This window comes from Amphibalanus amphitrite, unplaced genomic scaffold, assembly GCF_019059575.1.
Source record: "Amphibalanus amphitrite isolate SeventyFive unplaced genomic scaffold, NRLGWU_Aamphi_draft 001884F_arrow, whole genome shotgun sequence".
NCBI lineage: Eukaryota > Metazoa > Arthropoda > Thecostraca > Balanomorpha > Balanidae > Amphibalanus > Amphibalanus amphitrite.
Genome location: NW_024883377.1, coordinates 23,663 through 40,089, shown reverse-complemented (window position 1 = coordinate 40,089; position 16,427 = coordinate 23,663). Strand labels below are relative to the sequence as shown.

The 16,427-nt window shown below is 59.8% G+C and overlaps 1 protein-coding gene, 1 non-coding gene and 5 pseudogenes across 2 annotated transcripts; all 7 read right to left on the bottom strand.

The window, feature by feature from the left end:
- Positions 1 to 126: 126 nt before the first annotated feature.
- LOC122375643 lies at positions 127 to 190 on the bottom strand (annotated as a pseudogene).
- Positions 191 to 1,703: 1,513 nt separating this feature from the next.
- LOC122375620 lies at positions 1,704 to 1,886 on the bottom strand (annotated as a pseudogene).
- A 3,434-nt stretch (positions 1,887 to 5,320) lies between these two features.
- Positions 5,321 to 11,679, bottom strand: LOC122375618. Its single transcript, XM_043355121.1, has 8 exons — positions 11,621 to 11,679; positions 10,609 to 10,800; positions 9,685 to 10,236; positions 9,332 to 9,367; positions 8,260 to 8,698; positions 7,977 to 8,125; positions 6,533 to 7,784; positions 5,321 to 6,106 (listed from the first exon to the last, which is right to left on the bottom strand). The coding sequence occupies exons 1-8, from the start codon at positions 11,677 to 11,679 to the stop codon at positions 5,321 to 5,323; spliced, it is 3,465 nt and encodes a 1,154-aa protein (XP_043211056.1).
- Positions 11,680 to 11,707: 28 nt separating this feature from the next.
- On the bottom strand, positions 11,708 to 11,851 carry LOC122375632 (annotated as a pseudogene).
- Positions 11,852 to 13,365: 1,514 nt separating this feature from the next.
- Positions 13,366 to 13,543, bottom strand: LOC122375627 (annotated as a pseudogene).
- A 20-nt stretch (positions 13,544 to 13,563) lies between these two features.
- Positions 13,564 to 13,683, bottom strand: LOC122375637 (annotated as a pseudogene).
- Positions 13,684 to 15,196: 1,513 nt separating this feature from the next.
- Positions 15,197 to 15,389, bottom strand: LOC122375642. Its single transcript, XR_006255433.1, has one exon. It is a non-coding gene; the product is annotated as a U2 spliceosomal RNA (small nuclear RNA).
- Between the last annotated feature and the right edge of the window lie 1,038 nt (positions 15,390 to 16,427).

Sequence of the window (16,427 nt, the reverse complement as noted above, 5' to 3'; positions counted from 1 at the left end):
TTGGTGGCATGGGTTTGGAAATGGTAAGCCAACCAAGAGCAAATATATCCCGACCTAGTGGTTTCAGACCGGTGTGCAAATATCCGGGGCCATGACCCGCCCCCCGCCCCCAAAGGGCGGCGGCCCTGGAGGTGACCAGGCTCCGTACAGATACTACACTTTGATCTTAGCCAAAAGGCCGAGAAGCGATACTTAAGCACAACACTTTTAGATACTTATGCAGTTAAGGGATAACTATTAGTACTAGTAACGATGCAGAGCTATAGCGTGAGCGCTAGTGGCCACGGCGAGTGATAAGAGTGGTCCATTATGTTACATTCAAAGTATACGCAGTTTCAGTTTATCCTCACCATGGTAAGTATCTGTAAGCACAAAAGATCGCCAAACTCGAAATAATTTCGAATTAGTGGCTCTCGACCGTGCGTTTGTACACACGCAAATGGAGACGGCGGCGCCGCGCCGACAGTTATCAGTGGTGCGACATCAGATGGCAGCACAGTCGAACACCACGACGTATGGCAGCGCTCTACCCCCCCCCCCCCCTAGCTCTACCCCCCCCCCTAGCTGCATGCAGACAAAAGCATGCATCGCAAAAGTACGTATTGCACATGTACGTCAGCAAAAGTACTGATTAATCATGTACGTAACGAATAAGGCACGTATCGACAAAAATGTATCTTGATAGTAGTTAATGGCCGTTTTCACGACGGTCTATCCGGCGAATGCACCTGATGTGATCAAATCTGCACGTACTTTCTTTTACAGCAAATAGCTTCATTTTATGAATTTATTAGTGTTTTAATCGATGATGCTCTCTGAAAATATGACAAATCAGGCATATAAGAAATTAGTGCATATAAGTGCTAGCTGATAGCTGCTAAGAGGACACACTGAACCTGATTTGACCAATTCTGCACTTTATCTGTACCACCTGTGCATCAAATGTGTACCAGATGGCCGTCGTGAAAACGGCTAATATGAATAAATAAAGCATTTGTCAGGACCTTACCAAAGCACAGATGTAAGGAATGTCGATAGATACTGCTATTTTTCCAGTTACTTTTTTCATTTCGATATACGATTGCACGCCTCACGCTATAGCAAAACTAATAAAAAGAGAAAAGTTTTAAAAGCATATGATGCTTTACGTAAGGCAAAGCTGTCGTCACCCACAACTTCCCACACGCCCCCCACTGTCCATCACTGATACCGAATGAATAGTGATAAAGATGTCAGCTTTACAGGTACCTCAGTTAGATGATGATGCACCGTCTTTACTGAGTTTCACCAGATAGAGCGGCCTTTCCAGTCACATTTTAGGACGCCGATGCACCGTGTACTTGAAAGATGTCGATTGTCTGGGAACAAAATAAATGCGTGAATTAATTCGCCTATTGTAGCGGTTATCGTGGCTCGGGTCGGGGGCGGCACGTAGTAGTGGAATTCGAGAAAAAAAAACGTCTATAATCATAATGATATTGATTGGGTCATTTTTCTTCATGACCTGAGATGACCTCAGGGACATTGAGGGGTCACAGGTACAATTTGCCGATACCCGCATTTTTATTCCATTTAGTATGAGCGTTTGTCTATGACCATGATCAAAAAGAGGCGTATTTTCATGTTTTGTCAATTTTTATTGTCATATATCTTAAAAGTATCTTTATCCTTTTATTTTCACCACATATCACAACGCATGATAACAAAAGTGGGCCGATCCTGGCTGTAGTGCAATGCCAGGCCAACCCGCGGCAGGGCTGGAGCAAGCTCCAAAAACCCCGCCAAAGTCCAAAAATCAGTTTAATATTCTGGTCCCCATGTAGGGGACGTATCAGATATTAAGCTGATAAGAACAGATTTTTTTATTCAAAAAAGTACATGGTGATTACAGGGACGGTCGGACACTAACAAGGCAATGAAAAACGGGGACAACAGTCATGCCCAGCCGTTACAGAGAGACCATGCACAAGATAACAACAAGCTAATAGTTACAGACCCCGCAGGGTCACCATGGCGGTCGGCCACACACCCCGGACAAGGCTGGCGGGAGGAACGGGGAGGGGGAGGAGGGAGGCGGCAGTGGGGGAGGCACCACGGCGGGCCGGCGGGGCGGGCCAGGGAGGAGAGGGGGTTGCTGGGGATCTGCACCACCATCACCATCACCAAAGCAGGGCACCACCAGCTGTGCGCACCGGCACCGGCTGGCGGTCCGACGCGTCGGTCGGGGCGGCCACTGGGGCCCACCTGCCCGCCGCCGTAGCGGCCCACACCATCACCACTAGATCAGCTCTATCGGCACCAGCCATCAGCTAAGCAGCTACTCCGTGCCTCACCATCGTGTGGTGAGCCGCACCACGCCATCACCATGGCCGCCCGTCACCAGCCACTAGGCACCAAGCCAGGGAGAGGGAGTCCGGGGTCCTCCCGGCCCACACCGGCCGAGACCCACCGGAGGGCGCCGACCCCACACCACCGCCTCGGAGCAGGGAGGGTAGAGGGGTGCCAGACGAGCACGGAGTGCGGGCCGACCGAGACGGGTAGCAGCACATCGGTGCAGCACTAGAAAATCATACAGAGGCGCCGAGCGCCATTGGACCAAACGGGTCCAGCGTTACAGCAGTTCAGGTACAACGACTTATGTACAATGTTGGGTCGGTGGCAGTCGGCGAGCCACGGACATCAGGGGAGCCTACGTGTCAGAGACGCAATCAACATAGAGCGCTAACGTCAGTGGGCTACCCGAAGGGGCGCACACTTACTACATAACACAGCACACATTTCGACACTGGCTTACATACTACAGTGGCGATCGTCGGAGGCGGTGAGCGCCATTGGACTTCACGGGTCCATTGCTGGGTCTGTCGACCGGACATACATCGGTGAGCCTGCACAGGCAGGACAGAGCAGGGGATCAAGAGCGTCCCTTCAGATTACATTAGGTTATACATACAGTGGCAAGTGGAACATACACATTATCCCCGCCGCCACCCGTCCCTACCCTCCCCAGCCCACATACCCACATACACTAACACACAAACAGTCCGACCCGTTAAGATACCAAGCCAGCATTGGCAGAGGATTGGCACAACGGAGCCGCAGTCGCGGTACTACGGGTCAAGGCGCCGACCTCTGGTCCACAGAGGCACGGGGCCGACTAACAGTTACGGCAAAAAGACCGAAACAGTCCAACGGTCGACATAGGGGGGTGGAACGGACCACGGTCACGGTGATCGAGTACAGCGGGTCTGTGACCGCGGTAGAGCTCAGTGCCAGCCCGTAATAAGGCCACATTAGGCTGTTAGAGCCATCCTGAGATATCTACATCATATGGCATACAATTACACATGAGACACTCCCAGCCCGCCCCTCCCATCCCACACCCATCCCGACACTCCCCGCCCCACGACACTGGTCGCACCACAGTATGAGCGGTGACGGTCACTGCCGGAGGTCACCACCACAGGTGATAACCAGTCACCTAGTCCGGTCACCAGGGCCCGTAGCGGCCGAGCGACGGTCACGGGGCGACTCACGGGACGCGCACGAGTGTCAGCGAGATAGGCCGGTCACCGTGGGACAGACCAGTACCGCTCGGCACAGTCACGGCGGACCGACTACGGTCGGCCACGGCCAGTGAGTGGCCACTGTCCGCCACCACACTCCCGTCCCACCCCGTCCCATCACTCCCACCCCAACACTCCCCACCCCACGTCACCGCGGCGCGCACATCACCGAGCGGTGACGTCACTGAGCTGTCCGTCACTGAGACGGCAGTGAGCCGACGGGGCACCAGCGGGCACCGACGAGCCCAGACCGACGCGGCGGTCAGGGCACCACACTCACTAGTTCGCGACGCGGTCGCCAGGCGGCGCCAGCCAGCGCCGAGCGACGGGTGCCGCGGCACCAACGAGCGCCGGCCGACGGGCCGGAACAGTCTCCAGCCCGCAGCGGCGGGCGCCGGCACGGGGTGCGGCCCGGCGCACCGACAGCCCCGACCGACCGACAGTCTCGGGGAGAACGGTCGGCGCCGGGCGGCGGGGCGCAGCGCGGCGCACGGACAGCCGCGGTCACGAGCCGGGCGGCGGTCACGGAGGTGGCCACCGAGAGGGCGGCCACCGGCTTCGGCCACTTGAAGGCGGCCGCCGGGAGGGCGGCCACCGGCCACAGGCAGCGGCCACTTGATGGCGACCACCGAGAGGGCGGCCACCGGCCATCGGCCACTTGAAGGCAGCCGCCGGGAGGGCGGCCACCGGCCATCAGCAGAGCGGCCACAGGCCACTTGACAGCGGCCACCGGGAGGGTGGCCACCGGCCACGGGCAGCGGCCGCTTGAAGGCGGCCACCGGGAGGGCGGCCACCGGCCATCAGTAGAGCGGCCACCGGCCACTTGACGGCGGCCACCGAGAGGGCAGCCACCAGCCACTTGACGGTGCGCCAGATACCAGCAGTCGACAGGGCCGGCACCAGACGGTACCAGCCGACGGGCCGGCACCAGTGGCACCAGCGGCAGACGGCGACCACGGGCAGCGGCCGCCGAGCCCCGGTCACCGGTCCAGCGTGACCGGGCGGAGAGCGCCGCAGGGCGGCCGACGGACGCCAGGAGCGGCCCGGCGGTCACCGGAGGCGACCCCAGGTCACCGGAGGCGACCCCAGGTCACCGGCAGGCGACCACGGCAGCGGCCACCAGACGAGGGGCAGCCACAGCCACCGGGGGCAGCCACGGCCGCCGGGGGCAGCCACGGCCACCAGGGGCAGCCACAGCCACCGGGGGCAGCCACAGCCACCGCGGGCAGCCACGACCACCGGGTGAGGCGGCTCCAGCCACCGGCGGGCGGCCGGCCGCCAGACGGGCAGCTACAGCCGCCGGGTGGGGCAGCCACCACAGCCACCGGAGAGCGGCCGCAGGTCACCAGCGGGTGACTGCACGGCGGCGGCCACGGCCACCGGGGCAGCCTCAGCCACCAGGTGAGGCGGCTCCACCAGTCACCCGGTCGCCCCGGCCGGAGACGGCGGCCAGGGCCACCTCTGGTCCGGTCAGCGGTCAACACACACGGGAGGGACCGGGCGGCGGACACCGGGGGGTCGGCACACGGGTATCGGATGCCGGGCAGGCTCAGAGTCGGTCACGGACCTGCACTGGGTCAGCGGTCATCTGGTCACGCTCAGTTGGCACCCAGGGCACGGGTACGTACAAACACTTGACAACAACAACACAACAGACAATCACAACACAATGTACAATCATTTACATAACATAACATAACAAATAACACCAGAACACAGTCACACGGCCCTGGGGTCATCGTGAGGGGCAGGGGCGCCTAATACTGGCGTGAACCAGTGACGTGTTCCACGTACACGTCCCTCGACCACCTGAGGGTGTCGCTGACCATTAGTTTACGCATCAGTCGGGCGTACACCCGGCTGACGCGCAGCTGTCTGAGGGTGGTCTCGTTAGAACGGACCCAGGTGCCCAGGGAGCCCAGCACCAGGGCGTGCACGGAGGCCGTCTTCCCCTGCCGCCGCAGCTCCTGCACGAGGGGCGCGTACTTTCGCTCCTTCTCAGCGGCGGCGGCGCGGAGGGCCTCTGGACGATTTTCAAAGGACACCGTGACGTCGACAAGGGTCACTCGGTCACCACGGGTCACCACGAGGTCGGGGCGGAGGGCAGAGTCGAGGCCGGGCACCCGACGGTTCACCCGGACCTCGTCACCGGGGAAGACCGGCGTGGCGCGCTCCAGCCGGGCCAGCAGCGCGTCATGGCGCTTCTGGTAGGCCTCGGCGTGGGCTGTAAGGCAATGATTGATGACGTGCGGCAGCGTCTCTTGGACGTAGCCGCACCGGCGGCACCGGCGGTCTGCCCCTGGCCTGCGGGAGTACGCGTTAAGGGGGACCAGGGACAGACGGGCGCGGTGCACGAACCGCCAGTCGGCGAACCGGGTGAAGCTCCCATTATACATATAATGGGAGCTCACCGGCTGGTCGGCCACACAAGCCAGCACCTTGCCCTGCTGTGGGAGACGGGTCAGGTCGGCGAGGTCAGTGCGGCGGACCGCCTCCCGGAGCGCGCGCGACTCGCGCCGCGGCTCCACGTCCGCCTCCCCCACCTGCAGGACAGGGGGGTCAGCGGCGCGCCAGCGGACGGGGGCGCGGCGGGCGAGGGCGGTGGTGGCCACACGGGTCCGGGTCGAGCGGCACGACACGCCCCCGCCGTCGTCACGCATGGCGACCCCGTTCAAGTAGTCCGCCAGGTCGGCCGGGGTCGGGTCACGGCGGACACGGCGCCGGGCGGCACCGGTCAGCTCGGCGGCCGCCAGCTCGGCCACCGCCGGGTCACGGGAGTGGAGGAGGCGCTGGGTGGCCGCCGCCAGAAGGATATCCGCCTCCTGGGCGAAATGGGTTAGTCCCACGCCACCGGCACCTGTGGGGCTATAAAGGTAGTGATTTGTGGCGTTTATTGGCAGGTTGAGGACCCCCTTCACGCGCCACCGCAGCGACCTGTCAAAAGCGGCCAGGGCCCCCTTGGGGATCACCCCCAGCCGCAGGCAGTGGGTAAGCCGTGGGGCGATGAACGCCCGCACCGCGTCCAGCTTCTGCCAGGGGGCCAGGGGCGAACCCAGGAGGCGGGCGGCGTCACGGCGCGCCTCGGCCACCACCTGCAGGGGCGGCTGGATCAGGCGGGTGTGCCCGACGGGTCGGCCGAGGTACCTGTAGGCCCCGTCCCTGTCAATGAGGGGCAAGGGGGCGCCGCACAGGGTGGCGGGCGGGGAGGGGGCGCCGACGGAGAGCAGGGCCGACTTCCCCGGGTTGGGGGTCAGCCCGGCCCAGGCGCACACGCGCTCCAGCAGCGCCAGGCCGTCCTGCACCTCGCTGCGCCGGCTGAAAATCAGAGCCAGGTCATCGGCGTAGGCCAGGCAGCGCACCTGCGCGGCGGCGAGGGCCCGCAGCAGCGGCTCCAGGGCGAGGGAGAAGAGGAGGCCGCTGAGGGGGCACCCCTGCCGCACGCCACGCTGGCACGCCACCGGCGCGGTCAGGCCGTCCCCGGCGCGGTACCGGGTGGCGCTGCCCTGGTACAGGCCCTGTACCACCGCCACGACCTCCTCCGGCACACCGACCCGCTGCAAGACCTGCCAAAGGAGGCTGTGGGGGACCGAGCCGAAAGCATTGGTCAGGTCAATGAAGGCCACGTGGGTCTCTGTCCCGTCCTCCCGGGCGCTGTTGATGGCGCTCTGGAGCACAAAGTTGTGCTCCAGCACGCCGTCGAATGGCCGGAAACCCTTCTGGCCTGTGGAGAGGAGGTCAGCGGCCTCCACCCACCCGGACAGACGGTCGGCCCACACACCAGCGTACAGCTTGGCGACCGTGGCGCCGAGGGCGATCGGCCGCCAGCTGTCGGGCCGGGTCGGGTCACCCCCCTTGTGGAGGAGGGCCGTCTCTGACACCAGCCAGGTGGGCGGGACGCGGCGCGCCAGCCGGCAGAGCTCGAACGCCCGGGTCAGCAGCAGGGCGCCGGGGTCGAGGGCGCGCCAGGCGGCGTAGCGCAGCCCGTCAGGGCCGGGGGCGGTGTTGGCCGCCCGCCGGAGACGGCCCCACACCTCGTCGGCTCGGAACGGGGCGGTCAGAGCCGGGGAGGGGGCGGCGGGGGTCAGGTCAGGGACCTCCTGCGGCCGCCGGTCCCACTCCACAGGGGGGCAGGGAGGAGGGGCGAAGTGGGCCGCCAGCTGCTCGCCGGGCACGGGGCACGGGGGCGTCTCCTCCCGTAGCACCTGCCGCACCGCCTTCTCCCTGTTGGAGCGGTACAGCCGCTGCAGCCGGCTGGCCTCCTCGGCCGCGTAGGCCGGCGGCTGCCAGGGCCGCCGGTGGTCCTCGGCCGGCTCCGGCTCCTGCTCCGCTGGAGGGGGGCGGGGCTCGCCGGCGGGGGGACGGTCAGCGGGCGGCCGCTCGTTAGGGGGGCGCCAGGGGGCGGGGCGCCGGCGCCGCTCATGGTAGTCGGCGTTACGCCGGGCCGCCTCGGCGCACAGCCGGGTGAGCTGGCGCTCCACATCCTCCCACGGGGTGTGGGTCTCCTGCAAGGCGGTCAGTATGGGCAGGAATTCCTGCTGCAGCTCGGTCGGCTCCGGGCCCTGCTGGGTGGGGTCAGGGGCGACGGCGGGGTCAGGGGCGCCGGCGGGGTCACCAGCACCTCCAGCACCACCACCACGGCCGGCACCACGGCCCCGACCACGGCCAGGGCCGCCGCGGCCACGGCCACGACCGCCACCACGGCCACCGCCACCGGCACCACCGTCAGGGTCACCAGCGGGGTCACCAGCGGGGGCACCAGCAGCACCACCCCGGCCACGGGAGGCACCACCTCGGCCACGACCGCGGGAGGCACCACGGCCACGACCACGACCGCGGCCGCCACCACGGGCACCGCCGGCAGGTCGGTCAGGGGCGGGGTCACGGTCAGTGGGCGGGTCACCGGGCGGGTCACCGGGCGGGTCACGGGGCGGAGCACGGGGCGGTCCACCGGCCACAGCGCCGGCGGGGTCACCGGGTGGGGCGCGAGGCGGGTGACCAGGCGGCACGCGCGCAGTAGCGCCGGGCGAGCCGCGGGGCGGGTCAGGCGGGACACGGGGCGTGACACGAGGCTGGTCAGCGGGTGGGCGACCACCACGGCCACCTCTGCCGCGAGCACCACGGCCGGCGCCGGTAGGCTCGCCGCCGGAGCGGCCACGGCCGGGACGGGTCACGGCTGGGTCACGGGCGACGCTGGGACGGTCACGGTGAGCGGGGTCACCGGGCGGACCGCGGCCACGGGTGGGGCGGGGCGCAGCACCGCCATGGGGAGGGTCACGGCCACGGGGTGACACGGGTGCACGGCGGGTCAGGTCAGCGCCGGGGCGGCCACCGGCGGCGGCACGGGCCGGGTTAGCGGCGGGTTGGCGGCCACGACCCCCGTCACGGCCTCCACGACCACGGTTAGCACGCCGGTCACCACCGGGGTCACGGGAGGGACCCGGCACGGCATGGGGTGCGGGCGGCACAGCACGGGGTGCGGGCGGCTCGGGGCGGGTCACGGGCGGCACAGCGTGAGGCACTGGGGTCCGCACCACCTCACTGTACGTCCGTGTGAGGCCACTGTCACCGACAGCGGCACGGGCACCGGGCGACACGGGGCCGTGAAGGGGCACGTCACGGGCCGGGAACCCGGGCGGGGGCCGTCCTCCCCGGGACGGGAACCCGGGAGGGGTCCGTACACGACGGGTAGGGGTACAGGGCTGGGTGCGCGCGGCACAGTCACGGCCACGGTCAGTGGAGGTCACAGGGGGGCCACCGAGGTCACTGACAGGCGGGCCACGGCGGGGGTCACCGTCCACCGGGTCCTGTGGGACGGGAGCACGGGACTGGTGGAACACCAGTGTCCGGCGGGGCCAGCCACAGCCGTCACCACTGGTGTCCCTCGGGGGTGGGCTGCCATGGGAGGACGGGTCACGGCCGGGATGGGACGAGCAGGTCAGGTCACCGGGGACGGGCACGTCACGGGCCGGGTCACGGGGGACCGGTCCACGCCGGTCACGGCGGCGCCGGCGTCGCTTCCTTCTCCTCCGCTCATCACCCCCACCGCTACCCGAGTCAGTCGGCGGGGAGGGGGCGGGGGGAGGCCGGCCGGCGGCGGACGGCGGAGAGCCAGTCAGCTGACGAGGCAGAGGCCGGAGCAGGGACAGAGCGCGGAGCAGCGTCCGGCGGCGGCGTCTCGGCTCTGTCGGGCGGCGGGCAGTCAGCTGGGGAGAGTGGGGAGGACGGAGCCGGATCCAGCGGCGGCGTCGGGGCTCTGTCGGGGGACGGAGCGTCAGCGGGCACCGGGAGGGGAGGGGAGTCGGTGCCGGCCAGCCGCAGCGACAGCGGCAGGCTGTCCTCCGTCACGGCCGCCTCGGAGTCAGAGGAGACGGCCAGGTCCTCCAGCAGGGTCCAGTCAGAGGGGGAGGGGGCCCGCGGCGGGGTCTCCAGGGTGATGTCCAGCTCACTCCCACTCTCCGACCGCCGACAAGCCTCCAGGGAGGGCGGGAACGGGGGCAGGAGGGGTGAGTCTGGACGGGGCAGGGAGGGGTCCCGCCGGGCCGGGGCCGCCGGCCGCCGGCCGCCACGGCCGATCGCCGCCATGAATCGCCGGGCGAGTCGCTGGAGGGGGCTGGGACGGTCCCGGTTAGCAGGGGGCGACACGGGGTCACCAGGAGGGTCGGGCCGGGCCGGGCTGGTCCGCAGGGACCGGCGGGCGCGGGGCGTCAGGGCACACGGGGTGCCGAGCGGGGTCGACGACCCAGACGAGTCAGACGTCGAGAAGGAGGAGGTCACATCAGTGGAGGACACACTAGACATGACTGACGTCACATCAGACACGTCCGACATCACTCCCGGGGACGGCACGGGCGACTGCGACACAGACCCGGGGGGCAGCACCACCGTGACACTCACAGGGCCGGGCTGGGGCGTCACAGGGCCGGACCGGGGCGTCACAGGGCCGGGACGGGGTGTCACCTCACAGTCAGGCGTCAGGGTGACGTCACCATCGGTTACGTCATCGTCGGTGACGTCACCGGCGGCCGGCCGGCCACCGGAGCCGCGCCGGTCGGCCAGCGGGCTCGACAGGCTCGAGCGGGGCGAGCCGGGGCCGGGGTCAGAGGCCGAGCCGCGGACGGGGGCCTCGGGAGGGGTGAGCGGGGGCAGGGGGACGGCGTCATCACCCGGGGCTGGTCGGTCAGCGTCGGCGGTCACACGGGACAGGGACAGACTGGGTGTGTCCACGTGGACGGGCGAGCTGCGACACAGGCGGGCGTGATTGGTCAGGCCGCGGCGGGTGGTGAAACTGCGGCCGCACCAGCACCGGTGGGGCATGGCCACCGGGCCCGCGGCGGCCGGCTGCGCAAAGCAGCCGTGCCTGTTGAAGTGGTAGGGCAGCTCCTCCCTGCACCCCCCACACACCCACTGGGCAGCGGTCAATTCCGTGTGACACCGTTTCACATGGCGCTTCAGGCTCTGACGCATGGTCGAGGCACTGCAGTTAGCGTAGCGGGTCCCACAGCCCTCCACGGGGCATAGCAAGAGGCCAGGCAGAGGGAAGGGCAACACGAGACGCTCGCCATCGATCGTGGGCTGGGTGTCCGCCGCCCGGGGAGGGGACACGGTGGGAGCACGGGAAGGTGGCGCAGACATGATAAAAGGCACAACAATACACTATCAAACAACACAACACAACACACAGCACACAGCACAGGCCAGCGAGTCGGGGGCGCCGGCTCGGGCACGGGAAACCACGCGGCGAGGCCGGGACGGAGAAACGGTATGGGTACGGGCACGGAATACGGGTAATTTAGACGTAAAACAGGCCGAAAAGGGGTAGAATTGAAGCAAATGAGATCAAAAGCAGATTTAGCAAAAACAAGAAATGTTCATCAACAGGCCGGCGTTAGGTGGGAAAGGGCGGGAAGGGAGTTCAAATTCAAAGGTTTGGCGCCAAATCCCAACGGTCTGGGTTTTGGCGCGAAACCTTTGAAAACGGGTCAACGGCTGAAGGCCGTTGCCCGGAAGCTAGGGGGGGGGGGGGGGGAGGCGGGGAGGCAGTCGCCGCGCGGTCTCACCTGGTGTAGAGCAGCAGCGGCGCCCCCTCCTCGGCAAGCGGCGACGGTGGCGACACCATGTGGACGGGCACAGCAACACGGCACTGCTCAAGGTCACAGGGATTACAAGGGAATACAATTCCCGACCCTTTGGCCAAGATCAAAGTCAAAAAGCGCCTCGCGCGAGTTAAAATAGGTTAAACAACCCACAGATACTACACTTTGATCTTAGCCAAAAGGCCGAGAAGCGATACTTAAGCACAACACTTTTAGATACTTATGCAGTTAAGGGATAACTATTAGTACTAGTAACGATGCAGAGCTATAGCGTGAGCGCTAGTGGCCACGGCGAGTGATAAGAGTGGTCCATTATGTTACATTCAAAGTATACGCAGTTTCAGTTTATCCTCACCATGGTAAGTATCTGTAAGCACAAAAGATCGCCAAACTCGAAATAATTTCGAATTAGTGGCTCTCGACCGTGCGTTTGTACACACGCAAATGGAGACGGCGGCGCCGCGCCGACAGTTATCAGTGGTGCGACATCAGATGGCAGCACAGTCGAACACCACGACGTATGGCAGCGCTCTACCCCCCCCCCCCTAGCTCTACCCCCCCCCCCCTAGCTGCATGCAGACAAAAGCATGCATCGCAAAAGTACGTATTGCACATGTACGTCAGCAAAAGTACTGATTAATCATGTACGTAACGAATAAGGCACGTATCGACAAAAATGTATCTTGATAGTAGTTAATGGCCGTTTTCACGACGGTCTATCCGGCGAATGCACCTGATGTGATCAAATCTGCACGTACTTTCTTTTACAGCAAATAGCTTCATTTTATGAATTTATTAGTGTTTTAATCGATGATGCTCTCTGAAAATATGACAAATCAGGCATATAAGAAATTAGTGCATATAAGTGCTAGCTGATAGCTGCTAAGAGGACACACTGAACCTGATTTGACCAATTCTGCACTTTATCTGTACCACCTGTGCATCAAATGTGTACCAGATGGCCGTCGTGAAAACGGCTAATATGAATAAATAAAGCATTTGTCAGGACCTTACCAAAGCACAGATGTAAGGAATGTCGATAGATACTGCTATTTTTCCAGTTACTTTTTTCATTTCGATATACGATTGCACGCCTCACGCTATAGCAAAACTAATAAAAAGAGAAAAGTTTTAAAAGCATATGATGCTTTACGTAAGGCAAAGCTGTCGTCACCCACAACTTCCCACACGCCCCCCACTGTCCATCACTGATACCGAATGAATAGTGATAAAGATGTCAGCTTTACAGGTACCTCAGTTAGATGATGATGCACCGTCTTTACTGAGTTTCACCAGATAGAGCGGCCTTTCCAGTCACATTTTAGGACGCCGATGCACCGTGTACTTGAAAGATGTCGATTGTCTGGGAACAAAATAAATGCGTGAATTAATTCGCCTATTGTAGCGGTTATCGTGGCTCGGGTCGGGGGCGGCACGTAGTAGTGGAATTCGAGAAAAAAAAAACGTCTATAATCATAATGATATTGATTGGGTCATTTTTCTTCATGACCTGAGATGACCTCAGGGACATTGAGGGGTCACAGGTACAATTTGCCGATACCCGCATTTTTATTCCATTTAGTATGAGCGTTTGTCTATGACCATGATCAAAAAGAGGCGTATTTTCATGTTTTGTCAATTTTTATTGTCATATATCTTAAAAGTATCTTTATCCTTTTATTTTCACCACATATCACAACGCATGATAACAAAAGTGGGCCGATCCTGGCTGTAGTGCAATGCCAGGCCAACCCGCGGCAGGGCTGGAGCAAGCTCCAAAAACCCCGCCAAAGTCCAAAAATCAGTTTAATATTCTGGTCCCCATGTAGGGGACGTATCAGATATTAAGCTGATAAGAACAGATTTTTTAGCGTATAGAGCATGTTTTAGCGGCGTGCTTTGTAAAAAAAAGGTAGCCAACCAAAAGCATGTCTATCCCGACCAATGAGCCGCGATCATGTGCAAATACCGGGGGAATGCCCCACAGATACTACACTTTGATCTTAGCCAAAAGGCCGAGAAGCGATACTTAAGCACAACACTTTTAGATACTTATGCAGTTAAGGGATAACTATTAGTACTAGTAACGATGCAGAGCTATAGCGTGAGCGCTAGTGGCCACGGCGAGTGATAAGAGTGGTCCATTATGTTACATTCAAAGTATACGCAGTTTCAGTTTATCCTCACCATGGTAAGTATCTGTAAGCACAAAAGATCGCCAAACTCGAAATAATTTCGAATTAGTGGCTCTCGACCGTGCGTTTGTACACACGCAAATGGAGACGGCGGCGCCGCGCCGACAGTTATCAGTGGTGCGACATCAGATGGCAGCACAGTCGAACACCACGACGTATGGCAGCGCTCTACCCCCCCCCCCCTAGCTCTACCCCCCCCCCCTAGCTGCATGCAGACAAAAGCATGCATCGCAAAAGTACGTATTGCACATGTACGTCAGCAAAAGTACTGATTAATCATGTACGTAACGAATAAGGCACGTATCGACAAAAATGTATCTTGATAGTAGTTAATGGCCGTTTTCACGACGGTCTATCCGGCGAATGCACCTGATGTGATCAAATCTGCACGTACTTTCTTTTACAGCAAATAGCTTCATTTTATGAATTTATTAGTGTTTTAATCGATGATGCTCTCTGAAAATATGACAAATCAGGCATATAAGAAATTAGTGCATATAAGTGCTAGCTGATAGCTGCTAAGAGGACACACTGAACCTGATTTGACCAATTCTGCACTTTATCTGTACCACCTGTGCATCAAATGTGTACCAGATGGCCGTCGTGAAAACGGCTAATATGAATAAATAAAGCATTTGTCAGGACCTTACCAAAGCACAGATGTAAGGAATGTCGATAGATACTGCTATTTTTCCAGTTACTTTTTTCATTTCGATATACGATTGCACGCCTCACGCTATAGCAAAACTAATAAAAAGAGAAAAGTTTTAAAAGCATATGATGCTTTACGTAAGGCAAAGCTGTCGTCACCCACAACTTCCCACACGCCCCCCACTGTCCATCACTGATACCGAATGAATAGTGATAAAGATGTCAGCTTTACAGGTACCTCAGTTAGATGATGATGCACCGTCTTTACTGAGTTTCACCAGATAGAGCGGCCTTTCCAGTCACATTTTAGGACGCCGATGCACCGTGTACTTGAAAGATGTCGATTGTCTGGGAACAAAATAAATGCGTGAATTAATTCGCCTATTGTAGCGGTTATCGTGGCTCGGGTCGGGGGCGGCACGTAGTAGTGGAATTCGAGAAAAAAAAAACGTCTATAATCATAATGATATTGATTGGGTCATTTTTCTTCATGACCTGAGATGACCTCAGGGACATTGAGGGGTCACAGGTACAATTTGCCGATACCCGCATTTTTATTCCATTTAGTATGAGCGTTTGTCTATGACCATGATCAAAAAGAGGCGTATTTTCATGTTTTGTCAATTTTTATTGTCATATATCTTAAAAGTATCTTTATCCTTTTATTTTCACCACATATCACAACGCATGATAACAAAAGTGGGCCGATCCTGGCTGTAGTGCAATGCCAGGCCAACCCGCGGCAGGGCTGGAGCAAGCTCCAAAAACCCCGCCAAAGTCCAAAAATCAGTTTAATATTCTGGTCCCCATGTAGGGGACGTATCAGATATTAAGCTGATAAGAACAGATACTACACTTTGATCTTAGCCAAAAGGCCGAGAAGCGATACTTAAGCACAACACTTTTAGATACTTATGCAGTTAAGGGATAACTATTAGTACTAGTAACGATGCAGAGCTATAGCGTGAGCGCTAGTGGCCACGGCGAGTGATAAGAGTGGTCCATTATGTTACATTCAAAGTATACGCAGTTTCAGTTTATCCTCACCATGGTAGTATCTGTAAGCACAAAATCGCCAAACTCGAAATAATTTCGAATTAGTGGCTCTCGACCGTGCGTTTGTTACACACTCAAATGGAGACGGCGGCGCCGCGCCGACAGTTATCAGTGGTGCGACATCAGATGGCAGCACAGTCGAACACCACGACTATGGCAGCGCTCTACCCCCCCCCCCCCTAGCTCTACTACCCCCCCCCCCCCCCCTAGCTGCATGCAGACAAAAGCATGCATCGCAAAAGTACGTATTGCACATGTACGTCAGCAAAAGTACTGATTAATCATGTACGTAACGAATAAGGCACGTATCGACAAAAATGTATCTGATAGTAGTTAATGGCCGTTTTCACGACGGTCTATCCGGCGAATGCACCTGATGTGATCAATCTGCACGTACTTTCTTTTACAGCAAATAGCTTCATTTTATGCTTTTGTGAAACGGGTTTAGGCTAACTTTTCGTTAGCCTAAACCCGATTTTCAATTTATTTAATTTACCCTAACTTTTTGGATAGCATAAATTAAAACTAGTGTATTTTGATAGGAACAGCCCAGATCCGAGTTTATACTAACTTTGGAGCACGTTAGCCTAAACCAGATTTACCCTAACCCGGCCAATTAAACGATTCTGTTAGTTCATATTTATCCACCAGAGTTTGCTTCATACTCAAAGGCCTTCCTCGTCCAGTAAAAGATCTGGCAGCGATGTGCCACGTCGATTGGAAGCACGACTGAGCTACAATTTCGGCGCAGCTGTTTGCACGCCGGAATATCTTTGAGCGTTATTGTTGTGCACGTGCAGTTTCAAGGATGGTGGTCGTTGTGTCTACAACAGGTAAGCTAAATATTGTTCTCCCTAATATGATAGATC